The sequence below is a fragment of the Anser cygnoides genome, chromosome 1 (assembly GCF_040182565.1).
Source record: "Anser cygnoides isolate HZ-2024a breed goose chromosome 1, Taihu_goose_T2T_genome, whole genome shotgun sequence".
NCBI classification, from domain to species: Eukaryota; Metazoa; Chordata; class Aves; order Anseriformes; family Anatidae; genus Anser; species Anser cygnoides.
Genome location: NC_089873.1, coordinates 180,272,203 through 180,295,015, shown reverse-complemented (window position 1 = coordinate 180,295,015; position 22,813 = coordinate 180,272,203). Strand labels below are relative to the sequence as shown.

The 22,813-nt window shown below is 37.1% G+C and overlaps 1 protein-coding gene across 4 annotated transcripts in view; it reads right to left on the bottom strand.

The window, feature by feature from the left end:
- Positions 1-372: 372 nt before the first annotated feature.
- The window catches only part of DGKH (diacylglycerol kinase eta), a 176,919-nt gene continuing 154,478 nt past the window's right edge, over positions 373-22,813 (bottom strand). For 3 of the 4 annotated variants that reach the window (XM_048047719.2, XM_066988272.1, XM_066988274.1), the window contains 4 exons: positions 19,771-19,890; positions 19,336-19,444; positions 17,764-17,894; positions 373-10,967 (listed from right to left, as the gene is read on the bottom strand). In XM_048047719.2, coding sequence (XP_047903676.1) covers positions 10,878-10,967; positions 17,764-17,894; positions 19,336-19,444; positions 19,771-19,890 — 450 coding nt within the window. In that variant the 3' untranslated portion in view covers positions 373-10,877. The remainder of the gene's footprint in view (positions 10,968-17,763; positions 17,895-19,335; positions 19,445-19,770; positions 19,891-22,813) is intronic. The other variant, XM_066988266.1, reaches the window with a different exon arrangement.

Here is a 22,813-nt window from a genome sequence, read left to right as displayed (position 1 = left end):
GTGACCTACTTACTAGTTACATGGGGACTCGCACGTAGCCATATAAAGGATTTTCAAAAGCTGCATTCAAAGCCTGCAATTTAAAACAATTTTAGTGCAATGTTTGGCAGACTGAATAGAAATGATGCTTGATAGTCATTCATCCACATTTTATTTAGCTTTAACATACAGAGTTTTCTTTTAAATTACAAAGGCTTACAGCGTGCCAAGAACTTAGTATTGTATTGATTTCAATGGGGAATTTTGTTTTAGATTTGATGACATTGCTACCAGCCCACATTTTGAGTGGATAACATCTAAAATTCAGTGTAATGGTGTTGAAGGATCTCCATCAATTTCCAGACACAGAAAGAATTCAAGGACTTACATACATCGAATGTATTCTGTTTATTTGAGAAGGAAGATCTCATATGAGCGCCCATTATACAAGGCATCTCTTATCATGTACAATAAAATCAACCATTGCTTCCAGCAGAATACAAAAATACACATCTCAGTGACTTCCATACAATAATAAATATGTAATCATGCATTCAACAATAAAAAGGCACGGAAAACTGGTCACTTAGTAGTCATAAAAATTACTAACTATATTAACAAAGCCACCCAAATTATCTGTACAAGGAAATGTAACAATATATTCCAAAGGTGAAAACACATAAAACATCTTTAAAATAGTATATGCAATAAATACCTCAATTGTTTTAATATATTAAAAATAAAACTGTGCCATTGTAAACAGTATGTAAACAAACAAAATTCACTGTTCCTTACCATTATTACAAGTAAATAAAGCCAAAAGTTACACCCCTGCTCTGTTAGATATACTTCATTGGCAAGTTTTGTCAGGCAGTTTAAAGTTTTACTCTTTTCTGCAGCAAACAGAGCCCACTATGTGTGTAATTGTAAGTACAATAGCAATTGCTAAGCTTCAAAACTGACTACCCAGAATGTAGTAGGTCATTAAATAGTCAGAACAGAAACCAGAAAAAGCAATTATTTTTTTTTTTTGCAGTGTTACGGACAAATTAATTTATTTATACTACATACAACAGTGTCAGTAAAACTTAGCCACTCGTAGACCACCACTCATCTATAGGTCTCGGGGGCTGTTCAGGCTGGTAAGCATCCTTCCTGCCTCAGGCAGAGCCAGCAAGGCATACTGAGGGTAACCAGCTTGCCCCCAGTCCTATCAACCTAGCATCAGGAAACCAAAAGCAGAACCCTGACCTCCAGCCCCTGCCTCCTCATTTCCTCTGATATCCTTTACTCGTCATGGCCTTTCAGACAAATAACGTCGAGTCCTGAACCCCATTCCTGATTACAATTACAGAAAGACAACGCACATGCAAAAGGAAAGCTATCTGCTCACTTGGGCACCCACCTGCTCCCACTAATAACCATGGAGACTGACCACAGAGGGAGCACAATGGGAGCTTTTATCCCAAATCTGCAATCAGATCCCCATTACCAGACCAGCGAGCCCAGGCAGAGCCCTGTGTATCCTTCGTAAGCCACTGCTGATCATTCTTTTCAGGTTTCTATAGCCAACAGAGACAAAATCCTGGAAAGTTCAACCAGCGTGCATACTTCCTTCCTTATTAGCAAGGGGACGAGTGTGAATCGGAATATTATCCTTTCTTAAACAAAGTTACAGCAAAAGAAGCCTAGGGGTGGGCATTCTGTACAGATGTCTTCAGAAAGAGCCTCACAGGGGAATAAGGCTGGCTCCCTACTTCTTCAGCTTCTGATAACATTTGGTAACATTGCTGATAACTACCTCATTTTGCAAGTCCTGCTGTATCCCCAGAATGGCTACCTACAATGAATGCAAACTTACCTGTTCCAGACACGTATATTTCAAAGTGCACAATAGCTCTTGTTTGAAAACAAAATTTTTAGCCTCAGATGAAAAAAAAATAATAATAATTTGTATTTATTAGGCTGTTACACAGCCTTCTGTCTCTTTACAGGAAGAATATACTTGGAGCATACAGAATTAAAAGATACCCTGGAAGGGGATTTAGGAAGCACTGCATTACAGTATTTTTCCTCCCTGGTGCTAGAAGAACTGATCCTTCTGTCTCTTAATAAGTGCTTTCTTTAATGTCAAGCAGTTGTCTAACTTACCCTACCACTTAGTATTTGCATAATTGTATTCACTCATGAAATATTAAAAGAATAATTCTACAGACTGGCTCTGAAGATACCCCCATGTCTTGATTAGAAGTTTAAAACACTATATAATATACAGTTGGGTTGTTTTTTTGTTTGTTTAGATAAGGTACTTTTGGACAAGGTTCTTTATGTTTCACTCCAGATCAGCAGAGCCAGGTGAACTGTATAAATAATTCTTCACCTTCACTTACTACACTGCATGCCATCTTTGTGGAGAAAGATATGAAAAATGATCTATTTTAGAAGATTCTATATTAAATCTTACAAAAGTTATTTTAGAAGCTATTTTCTTAGACATATTCAAGGACCAGAACAATGAAAAAGTCTGTACATTCAATGAGGCATGTATTCCCACCTGTGTTGTATTTTGCAGGTTCTGTAAAAAAAATCCAAATAGCAACTGCAGATTTCACATTGGGAAAAATAAATACATTTCAATCATTCAAAAAAAAAAAAAATCACAGTAGGAAAATAGCCAGTAAACAATAGATTCAGAGGGGTTTAATCTTGGCCCCAGCGAGATCAATAGGAGTTTTGCCAAGGATTTCAACAAAGCCAAAATTTCACCCAGAATCTTGTACAATTCTTTAGCTGACAACAATCAAACATCCTGCCACTCCATTGTATAAGTTAAATATTAATAAGCATCTGTAAACATCCTGCAATTCATCTGATATAAAAATATTATAATAAAAACAATGCAGCATCTCAAGCATTGTATATATTTAAGTTTTTTGGCTCTACACATAAGTTGGCGTCATTATACTGGGCAAAACCAGGGTATATATATACATATATATGTACAGGTGTGCGTGCACACGCTACCAACTAGATACTGCATATATACACACATGCACACGCAAATACTGGCAAGAGAACAACATTCATAGGTATGGCATTCAGAAGTCTACCAATGATCAGTCTGATGATGACTTTCATGAGAAGAACAATTTCTACCTATCCAAATCTCTTGTAGGCTTACACGTCAATGCTAAAACTAAAATACATGAGCAATCTCGAAGGGGGACTAAAGTGCTGTTTGAAGCCAAGCACACGTGTAAGTGCCAACGGTCTGTGGCCTTAGTCTGCATATTTGCAAAGACAACGAATTTCTCTGTGGGGTAAGCAGGACCAAGGGGAAATGAACAGCAGAAGCTACTGAGCACACAGGTTGGACAAGATGACCTCCACAGCTCCTTTACAACCTAAACTATCCTTTGATTCTGTGATTTTTATTTTTTTTTCCACCTGACTAGAACAGTACAAACTACGTTATGTATTTTCATCTTCTAATCGATGAAAGTATAAAAAAAAAGCGGAAAAGCAGAAATTGCTTATTTCAGCTTTTTGCTTCAGAATATATTCAGACCCAAACATATGAGCTATGTAGAAAACTATAGTGTCACATCTCTGAATGGGATGCATCCAGCAACATTTACATGTGTACTTTACGCATTTACTCAAGCAAATAAGTGAATGTTATTGCAGAACTAATGGCTGCACTTGGCTGGAATACTACTTTAAGAGACAAGCCTGGCTAATAAGAGAAACCTCATGTTGTGCTAGGATCCTCTCAGTACCTCTGGAATACCCTTAGAAGAAATTAGCTTTTTGAAAATGCCAGAACATCCACAGCAATTCCATAGCACTCAGATTTAAAGATAACCTACTCTGGACATCCTATGGAAACTTTCTACCCTTCCCAAATGAAGAATACCAATGAATGTATTCTGAAAAAAATAACTGTCAGTGGAGAGAGAGAAAGCAAGTGCTTACTTATACTCTGAATTTTACTGGTATTTAAGACACTATATGTTTATCCTTTGGATTTTACTGGTATGTAAGACACTATTTGTTTATTAAGATAGTTGATATGCATGTGAGTTATGGTACAACATAAAGAATATTGAAATACCTACTTCAATAGAGAGAGATGGCATCTTGTGAGAGGACAGTGCCACTGGAAACCTTCTGGGAGAGTGTTTCCACATCTACGTACTCATCATAAACATTCACAAATCATCTGAGAAGAAGCTCTGATATCTTAAAAATCTCACTAAGACCCCCCATGTCATATCTTGTCAGCACGTGTATTCTCCCTCACAGAAGAAACAAAACCAAGCAGCTTCTAAGAGTTTTCCTCAACCTCTATATTCACATAATAATTGACCACAGCTGCAATAAGAAGCAGTCCCATGCCAAGCTTACTGCAACTAATGCAGGGAGGGAGAAAAACATAGTATTACCTATAACCCTTTCCCTGTTAAAGTCATTATCGGGTTATTAATAACTAAAAAGTTTCCAATCTAATTATTCTAGTTGACTAAAAGTAGGATTTACAATGCTAATTCCCTTCAAATGTTCATAGTTGGGAATTGGAGCATTGTGGAGGTCTTTATTTGGTAAAAAAAAATAAATAAAATGGCTTTAAGCTTTGTACCATATTTTACTTTCAGTTTCTTTTCAATCCTATCACTAATCTTTCAGTCATACTACAGTATTTTTCCAAAGTATTTGTTCTGTAGAATTATCAGTTGCATACCTGTCCTACTAATAGCTATCGTAAGTTTTAGTAGTTTCAAAAATCTGACAGAGTTGATGAAGTTACCCAAGCACTTCTCTTTCAAAGGGCATTCTAGTAGATAGTGTTAATTGTTAGCGCGATGGCAAACCAAATCACGCTTTCAGCAGAGATTGCAGGAGTACAACCTGGAGGATTTTAGCTCACTATGGCTATAGGAGACTTAGAGGCCTGAAGCCTTGGTTAGTCTAGGAGACGTCCTGGAGCATCCTGCAGATCTTTCCTAGCCTGCCTGTCCAGCTACTCTGAATGGAAAGTGGGGGAGACGTGTGAGGGTCTCATCTTGCCAAGCAGCCGGGAAGTTATCCAGGCACAGGAGCTGGGAAGCAGTGCGGGAACATGAGTACAGACACGACCTGTGTTAAACACAAATTACACACCAGCTTCTTCTGCCCTTGCTAATATAAGCAAAAGGTTACATGAACATGAACTCAAAATCCCACCCAAATGCTTACATAAAAAGTGTGTGTCAACTGGGAAACAATGTCTTCAACTATTTGAATGAGATTTTTATCGTTCTACCATGTAAATATAAGAATTTTCCCTTGGCTGCTCTGAAGGTGGTAGCTCTTTAAGCACTGCAGCTAAATTCATTACAGTTTGTCCAGGGATACCCCCAGGTCGGTAATTGCCAGCACTTTGCTAGTTTGCTAAAGTGTTAACAGTGCTAATATATATATACATACATACATATATATATATATATACACACACACTTTTACAGATAATGAAAGGATCACGTTTTGAGTTTAGTTCTACATATTTAAAGAAAAATTCAAATGAATTTTTTTGATTATAAAATTGCGGGCAATCAATTTAAGCCTACAAAAGTTACTGTGAATGGTGGTATTAGCTCCAACTGGCAGCAGGAATACTCCTGGAACAATCCAGATGGTTTCCAAATGGAATACAATTTCTGAGAAACAGACTGGGCTTCTGTATGGCAGAAATGAGCATTTCAAGTACATAAGCTAACCATTAACAGAGCTATTAAACCTAATGCAACAGTAGTAGAAAAGAACTAGAAAATTTTTTTTCTTTTTGTAGAAAAGATCAAGTTCCACACTATGCTCTATATATAAATACATGAATTTATACAACCAGTAAAGATCTTCTATTGATAATTACCACATGATGCTTTATCAATCCTACTGACACTATCATTCAGCTCTGAAGAGGCAGCAGACAGATTTAAAGTCCTGTCCAAACTCCTCAGCTTCCTTGCGTCATCAAAAACTCCTCCTTTTACCTAAGACAGCAATACAGTCATTTACAGTTCCTGCAAACATCAAATCTTTGCAGTTAGCATAAGCAGCATCAAACCTTGATGATATGAAAATCATACCACAAAACATACAATCTATGAAAACAATCAAAAAATGGGAGAGCCCATGGTATAAATGCAACACTCAGGACATGGCAGTTGAGAGGTATGTTGGGGTGAAAAAATAAAAACAAAATTAATACAGTTTTCTGGGGCTCTCAGTGACAAGATGATTTCCTGGTTGTACACTAAATATATTGCTCCAGCTCAGTTATCCTTAACAACATACATTGCTTGCAACTTTCACAAATACACTTTACACTGCTAATTATTAGTTACCAGAACTCTCAAACTTGTATTCAAGAACTTAATACTCAGGGGCACAGATAGAGCAATGGAGAAAAAGCAGCAAACATTAGTAATGCAATCATTAATAGCAAGCATCAAGCAAAACGGAATCACTGTGGGTTTTGTTGTTGTTGTTTTTCTTGTATGTCCTTTGTGAAATTATCTATATATAATATGTAGTTTTAAATTTATTTTAAAAGTAACACTGCTATACTTCCTCTCCTAGTTGGTTTAAATATTACTTTTCCATTACATGTGAAGGTTTCCTGTCTAGATGCAATGAAAAATGCTGATTATTTTAGCCTTGCAACAAGATCTGTGCATTATCAGGGCATAATGAAATTTTCATTAACTGAATAAGCATCACTGAGTTCAACTAAAAAGTAAAAACTGTCAGGTTTTGTATTTCTCTACAAAAAAAAAAAAAAGGAATATATGAAATAGGACATTATAAAAAATAAAATAAAATAAAATAAATAAATTCCTCTTACTTGAATTACTGTTACAAACATTACAGCCTGAATTTCCTTGGGCAGGGATGGAGATAGAAAGATGTTTTCTATTTATTATTTATAGGGCCAAGGATATTTACTCCAGTCCCAAAGTAAGAAATACTGGATTAAAATTGTCTGGGAAGGGTTTTGATCACATGCTTTATCTTTTACTGTTCTTCCAGAGGTTTAAAATATTTTTCTTTGAAAGAAAGAGGTGTTTAGGAGAAGAAATAAAACATACTGAAATGAGAAATACACAAAAACGTATCATAAAGAAAATTTGCAGTTGCCATCATAGTAAAAAAATCATTTTTGAACAAGTTTTTTTCTTTGAAGTATTGTAAAAAATAAATAAATAAAACCATGAGCTTGCCTGACTTCATTCAGTTTCTAAAAAGATAAAAAGAAGGCGTTACGTATTACCAAGGCAATACATGCATCACCCAAATCAGAGGCTGCTATAACAATTGAACACAAAAAGCCGGAAAAAAAATCTACTTGAAAATGACAAAACATAAACACGTGCTAAGAGATCTACTGTCATTTAAAAACCTTCTCTTCCACTTTCTGAAGCATAGCACATTAATCTACATGAATACCATCCACTTCAAAAAATGTTGATTGCTTGGCATTGCCTTCACAGATTTTAAGGTATGCTGACTGACCACAGAGGTTAAGTATATTGGACTATTGGGAAAAGAAAAATTAATCCAGTAAACACTATACAGTGTTTTTTGTCTTCATGAATCTAGCATGTTGAAGCAGGCTCCACAAAAGCTACTGGGATTAACTAGCTTTCTAGAAAATTAACTACTTCTAGGGAATTGGCTTATCTTATTTGTAATGAAATATTAGGAAGTATGCTTTAAAGCCCTTTAAACATTGGGATTAAATTATAAAGAATTCTGTTTGCTAACATACAATCTATGTATGTCTTTCAGTTCTAGGAGCTGAGATTTTGACAGTGCTAAGGAAAAAAACAATACTTGGAAATCTGCAATAATCATGAGATAGTTAACACTGTGTTCAAAAATCTTTCCTTAGAAAAGCCACGTCACATAAGACAGTTATAACCCATGACCTCAGTAGCAAAATCCCATAAAATATTTTGAGTCTCCTTATCAAATGCATTTGGAATTGATATTCAAAACTATTCTAAGGCATAGAGCTGCATAAAACGTGCTCTCCTGGGCATACAGATCATGCTATTAAATATAGCATAACTGATGCTTAAAATACTTTTTCTATTTGCACGTTTTAAAAAAAAACCTTTGCTTTAGGACAATCAAAGTTGAATTCTTTGGTGGTCACTTAAAAAAATGGAACTTTGCAAAGACAAGTTGTCCTATACTGAGGTAATCTAAGAGTGTCATAAGAAAATCGCATTACAAAACAACACTTGGTCATTCTCCCTGCCTAAAAGCACCTCTGATTTTTTAATATACTCATTTTGGCCTCTATAGCCATCATCATGTTGCCTTAAGATATTCTGCTCTGTAGCCCATCTTACCACATTGCATATAGCAAGACTGAAAGTTGTGGAGAGGGTGAATCCTACAATCAGGAAAGCAAAGAAGGTTCTTTTATGAATTATATCCTTGACTTCACCAGGAATACTAACTACATCGTCTACCATAACATCGACATATTAGAATGCTGCTGCACATTAAAACATATCACAGCTTACAGAGAAAGAAAAAAAAAAAAAAAAAGAGTAAAGGAAATACAACTTGTGAAGACTTGACAGATGCCATCTGAACATCATTAAAGGGGTCAACGTCAAGTACATTAAAAAATATATCTTTCCGTTGTTTGCATAACTTTCCATTGTTTACATATGCTTTTAATACATCAGCATGAAAATAATGTCACTTGACAAGCAGCTTTTGTGTTGTTTTTTACTGAAAACCTAATGGAACATAGCCCTTTACTTTTGTTTGTTGACCAGAACAATCGATTATGTCCACAAAGCTCCCAGAGTGGTGCTGGTTTAACCTACAGCAGCAAGAGCACATACTACTCCAACTGGATATAAACTAAGACTGTTTTACTGCTTTTTAACATCGCTTGTGATAAAACAATGAAGGGAACACATCTGATTTTCCAAGGGATGATTCCCATCATCCTCATGAGAAAAGGATGACAAAACCAGGATGTGGTACGTGACGTTGTCCCCTTTAAATGGGGAAAAGCTTTTGACCAAACAAATGAAACCTTACTCTATTGTCTACTAGGAAAACAGAAATACATATTAGCATACTCCTTAACCTGTAAGAATCAACAGAGATATTTGATAAAGCATAAGTCAAGTGTTCCTCTGGTGGGAATGCCACGTTGATCAGAACAGCAAGGAGACAAAGGTTCTGGGCGAGTTCTCTGGCCTGTGATGCAATTATCATCTCATCTCAAACATTTAAGTAGGTTTTTTTGTGTCTTAACCCCTAGATATATTTCATATTTATATAAAATATAAAGCACATTATTTTTCTACTGGATTAATACTTTGTGAGAAATTAACCAGGAAATTCAATTATGAAGCTATGTTTTGTTTAAGTAAACTGTAAATAACCTTATAAACTCTAGTCTAATGCAATTACTAAACAAAGATGTTTTTCATTTTTTAACCTGTTTACACTCATAGATTATTGGCTTGCATGTGATTCATCTTTGCATGCATAGTGTAAAACTTTAGAGTTTTTAAATTTTTTTATGATCTACTGATGTAGGAGTGCTGACAAGAAACAAATTGATGCCTCTGTAAAGAAATGCATACATAGAAATTTTTAAATTAATAGTAAATTAGTAATGAGTAAAAGCTTTTACCCCACAAAAATCAAATCTGATGCTACATTTTAATACTTTTCTTACTTATGATAAATACTTTAAATTTTCCCATAAAAATTTTCATTAATCTTTCAACCTGCTTTTAGAACAATAGAATAAATAAAACCATTAGTTCCTACAAGTTCAAATAAGCTACAGATGTTTAAGATAACTGAATAACTATATTAAATGCACCATGAGAAAATTCTTTATAATTTTCCATGCAGGAAGCCAATTGATATTTTTGTGAGGTACCGGTCTTTCAAAAATACTCATAAGTTAGTTACCTGATACACCTTCTGTACATGGTATATTTAAAAATCTAACTGTACAGTGTTTCAATCATATATAATGCATATAATTTGCTGAATATGGCACAAATGCTAAGTTTCCACACCCACACATCCTTTGCCATAGAACACATTTAGGAATAACACAACACTGAAGAATAGAAAAGTGCCTGAAACCAAAAAAAGGACACTCAAGTAGTAATAAATTAAATCTCATTCAAACCGATATAAAAGTTGTTCAAGTGTTTAAAGTATCAGAAGTGTCATGCAACGGAACGACAGACAATTCAGGCAGGCACACCATGCATTACAGTTTGCATTCATGGTATAACAAGGTATCTTTCCCCGTCCTGCGTGGCCCGTGAGTGCGAGGTACCTGAGGCATTGCTAGACTCGCGTGTTGAACCTCGAAAGCGGCCACCTCTCAGTCTCCTGCACGGGAGGTTTTATGGAAGCCATGCCTGGAAAGGACTACCAGACAACCTCATGCTGTACGGTGGCATCTTGCTGCGTCGTAAAGAGAGGCATACTGAGCTGCATGTAAGCAAAGCGATCATTTCTCGATTATATTTTCCAGTCAGTGCAGTTCACCGTCAACCAACTGATTTACCAAAATGTGCTTATCTGAACTGGCCAAGTTTGAACACCAAGAAAATGCCTTCATGGAACGTATAACCTTTTCCTTTTTTTTTTTTTTTTCTTTTTTTTTTTTTTTTTGGCACAAATCCTTTTTTGCTCTTGCAACAAGCTGTTCACCATACAATCATTCAGAGACACCAGCCTGTACAAATACACCAGTGCTTATTCTTCCATACAGTATACAAAGACAGCTAAGTGCCTGCAACAGCTCTGCTTCTCCAGCAACTTTCCCTCTCTCTCTCAGGAGAGTACCAGCATAATTACACGTCAGACAAAGGGGTGTTCTTGCCGAGCTCTTTAATTCCCTGGAGAATTCGCTTCATATGACCCACTTTCGTTATCCCCAGGTCCTACAGAAATTAAGAAAAAAAAGAAAAAAAAAAAAAGAGAGAGAGAAAAAAAAAGAAAAAGAAGAAAGTTTATTTACAAAAATGAAAAAAAGGCAACAATTATGATCTAGCCATGCAACACATGTCTAGAAATGTGCTAACTGCAAACAACATTAACTGGAAAAGATTCTATGGCACTAGCAAGTGTTGCTTAACAAAAACAATCCAATAACAACAAATGCTTAGAGCATACAATGAATGCCTCTCTGTCTGGCAGATGGAAAAATACTTACCTGCAACAATCATAACCCAAAACACTGCAATATCTTTCAAAAACATATTTTGCTTGACTTCTAAGTACAAATCCTTTCACAGTTTCTGGAGAAAAAGAACAATCTCCCCCTCCTCTCTAATACAGCAATCAAATGCTCAGTAGGATGTGATGGATTAGAGCTTCTGTGCAGCAACGTCACTTGATCTGTGGCCCTATGATGCCTGTCTTAATCAACAAGCACACACATCCCCAGTTTCTCAAGGGAAAGTGGAAATAACATCTACAGGCATGTAGGACAACTTCCCTTTAGAGAGCAATAGAAAACGTAAGCATTTGTTTTTCACTCTAAAAAGGTTCAGTCTCCTAATGTGGATATCCATGATGACTAGAGAGCTGGGAGAAATATTCTCAGAGAGATGACAGTCACATCCCAAAGGAAAATATAAAAAGCAGAAATGCAAATCTCTTTGTAGCCACCACTGAAGCAATCATATCAGTTGAAATATTTCTAATACTTTTTTTTTTTTGGACCCAGCTCTGTGTGAGTGACAACAGACAAGAAATTTTTGCAGTAAAACTCTTCCAGCATTAATAACAGCTTTAACAACATCCTTTTTCAATTTTTACTGGTCCAATGGTCAGAGGAGCAGAATGGAATGCCCAGCTGTGCTAATGATCCCCAACTGCACTAATGAATTTTCATCTCCGTTTGGTGGAAATCTTCTTCTTTTATCTGTAAAATCCAGCTTTGAAAAACTCTAAAATCCTTGTGTTGGTCATGCTGAGCAAGTGGCATACTCAAATAGCAGTCCTTTGTAGAATAAACACTATATAAATACATTGTGATTAAATAAAAGTCTTAGCAAAATTTGCTATCTATTCCTCTGAAATAAGAATCCTTTCATTTTATTAGGAAAATGTTCCATTATGAAGACATAGAAAAGAGTGGAATTAAGCAGCTTGAAATAATTATTTTTATACAGATTGAAAAATGAAACCATATATAACATTCTGTGCACACTTTTCACAAAGGCTACATCTACCTTTCTACAGCCACAGAAACCTCAGAAAATCTGCACTGCATATTAACATTTGAAAGTGTTAGTATGAAATTCATTTGTCATTTCTCCAAAACAAGAAGGGGTTGGTAAGATGGGCATGAATTATTTTAGAGTAAATGCACGGATTGAACAGGTGGATTAATTTTCAGAGTCAAGATTGAATTCTCGTTATGTCAGAAATGAAAAAAATGGCTAGTTTTTAGTAGAAAACCAACAATACTACAATACGTCACCATCTTTTACTGAACTTTGGTACAAAAATGTCAGCTTTTCAGTGAACTTTTCAGTTCACAATGTGCTCAAGAAAGTCCCCAAACCAAGTGCTATTCATAAACCTATCAGAAAAAAAAAAATGATTCTTTTCACATCACATCCATTTATATCTTGTTTCCGCTAATGAGTGCTCATCTAAGTTAAAAAATAATAATAATAATAAAAAAGTAATACTAATTTTTCAGTTAAGAGACTTGATGTGGGCAGACTGGTTAAATTCATCCAACAATGTTGTTAACCTTTTTCATTATAGATTTGTACTTGGAAAATCTTTTCTTATTTATGTCAAACTTAATTTTCCAATTAAACAAAATTATGCATGACTATTGAAACTACTGAAATATCCCAGATGCTCTGTGGCAGAAATTCTACCTAAAAAAAACCCTGTATGATACTTTCCAAACCAGGAGAAATCATGTGTTAAACTTTAAGAACTTCCTCTTTTTTTTCAGAAAACAAAACAAACAAAAAAAAAACCAACACATTTTTCATGAGTAGAACTGCTGGATAAGCAACATAGTGAGGTACTGTCAGACTTCAAAGATAAGAAGAAAGAATCATACTAGGAAAGTCCCAAAAAACTTTGCCACTTTTTCCACCAACCTTTATAAACTATCATCAACACTAAAATTTTAGTTTTAGTTCCATCCTGAGTGACATTCAGAGACTTACTGAAATCCTGGGGACCCTTTTTTTAAATCCTACCACACTATAAATACATAAATAACCATGCTTGTGTAACAGCCTGATTTGAAGGAAATTAAGAGTTATACATTTCTGACAATAGATACTATCTAGTATTCCCAGTTTACTACTGGAAAGTCTGCAGAAGTTCTCTCACCTCAGACTAAAAGGCAAGATGTAGCAGTAGGCTGCTACAGCAGCCTACCATGCATCATTCCCAAAGTTATCTCCAACAATCTCAGTTTTGAAGACAAGACTATAGCCGGAGTTTGAGGAAGAAAACAGCCTTTTTTTTTTCTTTTCCCAACTATGGCCTTAAAACTACAGGATCACCACTCCTTATGCTCTCCCTACAAACTTTGGCATTTTTATGCCTTCAGCAGATAAGACTCAAAAAAAAAAAATATAGGGCAAGAAGAAGATGATGAAAATTCTTGCAACAACTTTCAGGAGTTCTTCACCTGCATTACACAACTGTGATTAGCCCCATCTGCTTAGTCAACAATACATTTATTTGAGGTTCGCCCCACAGATTTTGCTAAAATGTACCACGAGTGTAAAACTACCAAGCAGTTTATATAAACATTCCTTAATACTAACATCTTCCAGATTAGAAATCTACACTACTTGCATTTCCAGTGTCAAAAGAAATCATGCGTGCCTGAAGTCTAGCAAATCTTACAAACCAATTTCCATGCAAGACCTTTTCCAAAACGCACTACTACTAAAGACAGAGATGAAATGTCAGTCCTCAGCACAGATTTCAGCTTAACACTCACTCCTCCTTAAGCTGGCAAGAGACATGGAAAACCTTCAAGGAAACCAAGGTTGCTCTGGAGTTCTAAGGAGACATCACCCTAGTCCTACCAAATGTGTTGCAGTTCCAGTTATTGCCAAGTTACATGTATAGGGGCAAGCTTGTCAGTGCTAAGTACAACAGCATTTATTTCAGAAAAATCAGAGTCTAGTTTTCAGTTAGTTGCCTTGTTAAAGAAGGTTAAAGAAAATCACAACAAGCCTTCTTTCTGTAGTTTCTACAGCACCGCTCACAATTGACTAGCCAAACTTTCATCAAGGGAAAGAAAATCACATGGATGTAAAAGTCTAAGATTCCCTTAACTAAAATCAAGCACAGGATGCTGGAGAAAGGGCATTACTGGACGGGTTGGATGGAGATAGGTATCTGGTTCCGCCTGGATATGTCCTCCATTTGCCATCTACCATTAAAAAAGAGCTAACTCAGAATAGGATCCACGAGCTATGCAGCCATGTAACAACAGTCTTGGGACCGGTGCTGTTTAATATCTTTATCAGTGACACAGACAATGGGATCAAGTGCACCCTCAGCAAGTTTCCAGATGACACCAAGCTGAATGGTGCAGTTGATACAAAAGAAAGAAGGAATGCCATCCAGAGGGACCTGGGCAGGCTTGAGAAGTGGCCCCATGTGAACCTAATGAGGTTCAACTAGGCCAAGTGCAAGGTGCAGCACCTGGGTTGGGGCAATCCCAGCCACGAGCACAGACTGGGAGAAGAGCTCACTGAGAGCAGCCCTGCAGAGAAGGACTTGGGGTTCTGGTGGACAAAAAACTCGACACAAGCCAGCAGCGTGTGCCCGGAAGGCCAACTGCGTCCTGGGCTGCACCAGCAGAGGGGTGGGCAGCAGGGGAGGGAGGGCATTGTGCCCCTCTGCTCTGCCCTCGTGAGGCCCCACCTGGAGTGCTGCGTCCAGGGCTGGGCCCAGCACAAGGAGGGTGTGGGGCTGTGAGAGCGGGGCCAGAGGAGGGCCGTGAGGGTGGTCAGGGGGCTGGAGCACCTCTCCTGGGAAGAAAGGCTGAGAGAGCTGGGCATGTGCAGCCTGGAGAAGAGAAGGCTCCAGGGAGACCCCCTTTTTCAATACTTAAAGGGGGCTTATTATAAAGAGATGGAGAGCAACTTCTTGCTCAGGCAGACAATGACAGGACAAGGGTGAATGGTTTTAAACTAAAAGAGGGGAGATTTAGATGAGATATTAGGAAGAAATTCTTCACTGTGAGGGTGGTGAGGCCCTGGCACAGGTTGCCCAGAGAAGCTGTGGCTGCCCCATCCCTGGAGGTGCTCAAGGCCAGGCTGGATGGGGCTTTGGGCAACCTGGTCTGGTGGGAGGTGTCCCTGCCCATGGCAGGGGGACTGGAATTAGATGAACTCTAAGGTCCCTTCCAACCCAAGCCATTCTGTGATTCTCTGATTCTGTGATCTAGTTCTTCATCTAGTTCAGTGATGCATGCAAAGGAAGAGAGTTTCATCACATCCTTCTCCTTACTGCTTTTTATCTCTACATTTGACCATAGAAAAGCGGGCCCAGAGGATTCAATTCAAATCAGAGAATCACTGAATTGAAAATGGGCAACTGTTTTTCCTGTTGTACACCTGAGAGGTCATAGAGGTAACTATAGCACATGGATTAAGAGACTGAATCAATGACTATGCCATTTAGTCTGGCAGGAAGCACAAGCCTTGCACTGGAGGAGAAGCTCTAGACAGATTATCACTCACAAAAGCACTGAAGACTCATCTGCACATCTCAATAGCCAAACACAGGACAAATTAGCAGGGCAGCTTGTGATATGTTCCTCATTTTCTATGTATCACATTATACGTCTTGACACCAGCTCAGGTCACTGGGCAGAAAACTGCAGGGTCCCTGAGCCATCCTTAATTAGCTACCTGCAGAGATCAGGCCCCAGATGTAATGAACAAGATGAGTGGTCAACTCTGCTATTTAAATTTCATGTTGCTACATGGAGTGCAAACCACACTTAGCCAAAAGCCTGGCCTACCTTACAAAAAGCACTACTTTGGAAGTTTTCAGCTCTGATAACAACCAGAAGGGACAATTTTAGTGCAAGACTTCTGCTAGCCCAGATATGCAGAGCAATTAAAACCTGCATAAATGATTCAAGACAGTCGAAGTCTTTCTCTGTTTAGGCTCTAAGACAGATATTTCAGGGTGTTAGCCTTTGTGATGGGGTTTTCTTTAGTCTGAATCCACACCTGTCCTAGCAACAGAGAGAACAGTTTGATGATTACACTGCTGCAGTTATTTACTTGGTTGAAGTGCCAGTCTTCTGGGTATGCAGTCAAATTGGTACCTATTAGGGGCCTCAAACCATGCCTAGTTTAGCACTGGTATTACTGACCATCTTTGGCAGTTGAACTTGATGATCTTTGTAGGTCCCTCTCAACTGAACTGTTCTATTTATTCGAACAAATTTGGCATCTTATTTTTATTGATTCCTTAACATTTTAGCAAAACTTTTTGTTGTATGTTGCAGAATCTCCCAGTCAAGCTTTAAATTTGTTCAGTGACCATTCAGAACAAGAACTTGCAAAATCCATCATTGGAATGTTGTGGTGGGTTGCTTGGGAAGTTGCTTACATGGAGGGACTGCACTATCCTGAAAGAAAGGAATTTAACTTCCATGGAAAGAAGCTTAGGCGACTTAAGGATTTAAGGATTTCAAACTATATAAGAAACTTTATGAAAAATGGCACATGTATATGAAAGTATTGCCCATATCAGAAGACTACTGCACTGTGGTTAGAGCAATGACCTGCACTCTAAACATAAATGTTTGCGATTTATACAATATCCTATTTCGTCTCTTATGTGCTAAAAGCAGTTGCAAAACACATTATCAAGAACTCATTACCACTGAGTTCCTGGAAAAAACTAATGTAATGAATCCCCAAAGATGTAGCCTCTATTACATATAATGGATGCACTTAAGTCATTCTTGAAAACGACCAGCAAGCTCAAATAACAATCTCAGACTGCTACGTAACATTTCTCCCTGCAAAACTTACAATCTGACCTCAGAGGAAGAAAGTTTTAGGATATTTGAGACAGTCAGAAAGACAAAATAAAATGTTCTTTTTTAAGTCTATATAGTTAAAATCAGGCAGAGATTGGCTGGGGATGAGAAAACCTACTGGGAAAGTCTACTTTGACATAAAAATACCAATACCATTTAAGTCCAACACCACAGTTTATTAAGCTGCTCATCTCTCTCACATCAACTTTATCCAGTATATATACAACAAATCACTGGAAACAGGTGAGCTGTTTGCAGCTGCTGACCTTGCAGGAGATATATTCAAAATTGTTATCACCAGCTTAATAAACTGATCCATACCGATCCTGTTTAATGGAAACAGTGATCTCTTGAAGATAACATTATATTACACTGATGTCAGTAAGATATCAAACATGCTTTTCCTATGCCTTCTGACATAAACTATAATGCTATCATTCTACATAAGGTGCAAAAAAGGAAACTTCTGATAACACAGATATTTTTGGTAGCGAGTACAATTCAGCACTTAAGAAATTCAGGCCAAAGGACAGCGCATATTAGTTTATTGCATATTTGCACAGTGTAAGCCAAGCTACAAGCACATAACAAGTGCAGGGAAAGAAGAAAAGTTGGTTGTTGTTTTGTCAAAGAAAATGGTCAATAGCAGAAAAGTAGCACAAAGGAAATACCTTAAGATCTCGCCTTTCCAGATGTAAAAGCTCAGAGCCTCGGATGTCATGGCTGATGAAGATTTCTTTGTACTCTCCCAAACTGAGCAGATCCAGCCAAGCAGCAACTTCATCTGTGCCCCATTTTTGAACTACCAAAGTTAAGAGCAAAACCCCCTTAATTTCTACATGCTCAAATGCATTACAAGCAAAGGTTAGGCCAAAGAGAGTGGAAAACAGAGTAGAATTGCCGTGCTAGCAAAGGGAAAGGTTAGAGGTGTCATTTCCAGAAAAAACGACAATTTCCTTTATACATGCAGGTTACAGGTTAGCAGTTAACATGAGAAAGTATCTGAACAAAGTTGGGGTTCTTTGCTTTGCAGCCATGCTTTCAGCTTTACTACAGTTTCTCCAGTAAAGCCTTTAAAACCTCATGTCCCAACAAATTCACATTAAACAATCTTAGGATCAGTGACGCAAAGTCTAATGTTCTACTTTATACCATTAATTTATTAGTAGTCATCCAGGAAGAGGAGAAGCCTTCAAAAACTAATCAACATGTAAAATTAATATATAAACCATACCTCAGATATAGCAATGGCAGCAAGCAAGTCCAGTTTTAATCAACAATTTCTAGTATTAATTAATGCTACAAGTATTCTTTAAACTATTGTGTTACATGGGTCATTAATAAGCTCTCTGTACAACATTGTTCTCTAAGGTTAGTTGCCCACATTAGTCCTAATAAGAGCACATTTATTGAAAAAAAAATAAAAAGCTATGCTACTTATTGCTATAATTTTGCAACTTCATTCAATGCTGCTTTAGTTTTAAAGTGAAGTCAATCTGAAGTCTAATCTGAAACTAAAGTCTAATCAACAATGGCAAGATTTTGCAGATTGTCCATTAAAAACACAAAGATGTAGAAACAGTTTTAGGGCCATCTGATCACTGATTAACTCCTGGACATAATATCAAGGAAGTAAGTTCATGGATAATGGTGGGAAGAGAGGAGAGTGGAGTTTGTTCAAATTCTACTAATTAAAAGATCAATATTGACTATCGTGGCTTTTTGTTTGACTTGCCTAAATCACTGAACTTGAAAACCACCTGAAATTTAAGACTAACTGGTTAATTAAACGAGTGTGATAAAGGTATTGCACAGCTTCTGAAACTAACTTGAAAAACCTGAATTGGAGCTTCACAGGGAAATTGTGGGTCTACATATGGCTTGTATTGCTATGAGTTAATCAACTGCAACCACCAGCAAAGACACAGGTCCTGTTTCATGATAAAACAGTAGCTATCTATATATTTTTGCAGTTCACCTTTGGTTCCCCTGGAAGTCATGGGGTCCTACTGAATGCTTTCTAAACGCATTAAAGGAATGTTCATCCTAATAAAGGTGCCAACTAGTTCAGTTGCCTCTCAGTTTATCAGGGTCAGGACTTTACTCTTAGGTAGAGCATATAATTGCAACTCTTACTAAAAATACGAAAAAAACAAACAGAAAAACCAACCAGCCCACAGACAAACACAAAATCACATTTTCCCCAAATGTTATTATTTTTCTTGTAATTTCAAAACACATACCAGGCTGAGGGCTGGTCTTATGCTTCTGAATTTTTTCTTTTTTAAACTTTGGCACTATGCGAAACACTGTACTTCTGTTGTTTCTTTTAGCATAATCCAAAGGAGGATCCTGCATGAAAGAAAGACATAGTTACCTTTAATTAACAGAAAACAACAGTTAAATTACATACTTCAGTTGGTTTTACTTCTGTAAAGAATTATGTAAGGATTTAACTCCATACAAGTTTAATTTGCTAAATAACCATTTGAAGCCTTTTAAAATCATAAGAGGGAACAGAAAAAAAAAAAGTGCCCTAAGCTTTGAGGCTTGCTCACAGCAGACTGAAATGATCTAGCATCATTACTGGAATTGCCTCTCCACATTATGAGTCTAACTTACTCTTCCCTCTTAAAAATAAAGTTTAATTAGAAACAGAAAGTATTAATCAAACTCACCTCATCATCATTTGGTTGAAAAACATAATAAAGCCAAGGTATCTCAGCAAGTTTTCTCAACTCTGTCTCCACGCTGTGCAAAGCATCAGACAGCAGCTCTTCATGGGGAGCTTCTAACTGCTGTTTATAAATAGGCCAGAAAAATAGTACTTTTAGATTTGTTACCATATAAGTTTTTATATCCGGATATGTTGTTACCACACACAAACAGATGACTACATTTCAGCAAATGTAAACGAACGGTGAAAACAAATATTCTTACCAACTTAAATTTTCCTTCAGAGGCATTTCAGACCACCCTGACATGACATTTAGTATAGACCCATTCACCACACTCATGAGCCTTCATAGAACAGAAGTTATCTGATATCACCAACACTAGACCACAACATTGGAAATGGTAATTTCCAGCACAAGTGAGTAAAAAACTGACCAGAAGGACAATAGCCTGGAAAGTCTTTGTATGAAATGTGATGTTAAAAAAAAAAAAAAAAAGAAGTAGATGGTAGTAAGCCCAAGTTATTATTTGCAGATTTCTTTATATGATAGAACACTCATACATGGTCAGGTAAGAGGAAATGGATCTTGCGCCATGGATCTCTAAGACATGCTTGCATCATGGATCTCTAAGACACTCAAGGATCTCTTGGAATGGATTTCCAAGGCATTCCATTCCCAAATACATCCCATTCCCAAAGGCATTCCAGTGGTGATACGAGATCTGAACTACCCCTTCTTAAAAGGTGAGACATGGAGCCACTTCAGCCACTGCTACTGGCTGAAGGTGTGAAGGAACAGGCACCAGGCATGGAAGGGGAACAGGACTGCAGCCTCTGAGGGGAGACAAAAAGCCAAAGTGAAAGCCAAAGAGGAAATGAAAGTATAAAAAGCTTGGGACTTACTGACCTATAGGAATTTGGCTCTATCAACACTTTGAGAATCCTATGGATGTATCAGTTTTCCTCCGAACCTTGGTCAGAAAACCACGTTCTGCAGCTGTTGTGTGAGTGAAATTTGTGTGGAAAGGATAAGGCAAACAGCTCATCCAAGGCAAAGCTGTTTTGGGCTTATCTGGGGTTGCTGAAGCACCATTTTGAGATAAAGTGTTGAATACTGGAACGAGTTGTTTGGAATCACTAAGTAAGCAATCTGAACATCCATTTTTCTCTTTGAAGTAAAACTAGGCCCAAAGCAGTTCAGAATATCTTTTTGAAAAGATCTAATGAAGTTATGTACAAATTAATATATTTTTTTAAATGGATTTGTAAGAGCATCTTTGATCTCCAGTGCCGGAAAAAGATTTTGACTTTTTAGGTTTTTGGAGATAAATTACAAGTCCCCACTAATTTTTCCTACCTAACAGAAACATTTTTCTTTTCCTTCAATAGTTTGCTTATATTACCACTTTTCAGAGCAGAGACCATCATTAGTAAGATATCACTGTTTAGTATAGTTATATTGGAAATATTAGTTCCTTCTTGCTATAGCGTTCTTTTCTCTTCTGAAGTCCATAGTACTTGGGGAGAGAATTCAATCCCTATAAGCAGACTGATCTTTCTTTTGCCTTACATTTTTTTCAGTTTGAATGTTTAGATGATTTTGAGGATGACACTTGTCTTTGAGGAAGTTACAAATTTTCTTGTGTTTTCATTTTTAAAAATTATTTACAAAGTCTTGTATTTTTATATAAATGGCTGAAGTTCTCTCTCAATAAGCACTTATCTAGTTGCTTGATTCTCAAAGGGAAATGTTTTGCTTAGGGCCAAGAAACTCTCACTCGATGGTGAGAAAGTTTATGCATTAGTAATATTACTCAAAAAAAAAAAAAGGAAAAAAAATAAAAACAACCTACAGTGCAATTCTGGTAAAGGAGTTATCAAATTTAGGGTAAATTCTCCTGCTAGAACATCTAGAAAAAGCTTCTTATATCCAAGTTGAAAATTAGCACTACAAATTAGATGTTTAAAATAAAGGATTTTTCAGTTTCTTCCCAAATAAAATTTTTTATATGATGATATTTGATTTCAGTGAGTTCAGATCCTTTCATTCAACTGAAATGAATGTAGTACTTACCCCTTAGTATATTCTAAAATAGTGCTCTGTTCCAAATTGGAAATGCTTTTAAAAAAGTAAAAAGCGAAACGGTGCATTCATCTACCTGGAGGTCTTTAAAGTCTTTGACCTGGTCCCAATACGACATCCTTTTCTCTAAATTGGTGAGATATGGATTTGAAGGGTGGACAAGGAATAGGCTGAATGGCTGTAGTCAGAGTTACAGTCAACAGCTCAATGCCCAGGTGGAGGCCAGTGATGAGTGGTGTCCCTCAGGGGGCTGTCTTAGGACCGGTGCTGTTTAGTATCTTTATCACATGGGTGACAGGCAGACAATGTTAAGCAATGACAGGACAAGGGGGAATGGTTTTAAACTAAAAGAGGGGAGATTTAGATTAGATGTTAGGAGGAAAGTCTTCACTCAGAGGGTGGTGAGGCACTGGAACAGGTTGTCCAGAGAAGTTGTGGATGCTCCACCTCTGGAATTGTTTAAGGCCAAGTTCGAAAAGACTCTGGGCAACCTAATGTAGTGGGTGGTATCCCCACCGTAGCAGAGGGGTTGGAACTAGATGATCTTTAAGGTCCCTTCCAACCCAAGCCATTCTAATGATTTGGTAGATATCTGGTCAAAACATAACTACATTTCTTTTTTTTTTTCCAAACCATATTCCAGCCATAACTATCTGTGAGATTCCACAAATCAGCTAATCAGCTTCGTTGTCCCATCTTTTCATTTAACTAAAAATGGTATTTATATCTAATTCACCCTTTGATGTCACCCAGCTAATACTGTCATATGAAATTGGTTAATGTTATCTTAGAAGAGGTGACAAGAATCACAGTCTCCTTGTGTATGCATTTACATTTCTTGTCTCCTTATAATGGAAATACTCAGAGCTGGTAAACAGCAATCAGAGTAAAAGCTTACCAAGTAGCATATGCAAGGGAGGCATCAACTGACAGCTATAGGGAGCTTTGATCACAGATGAGA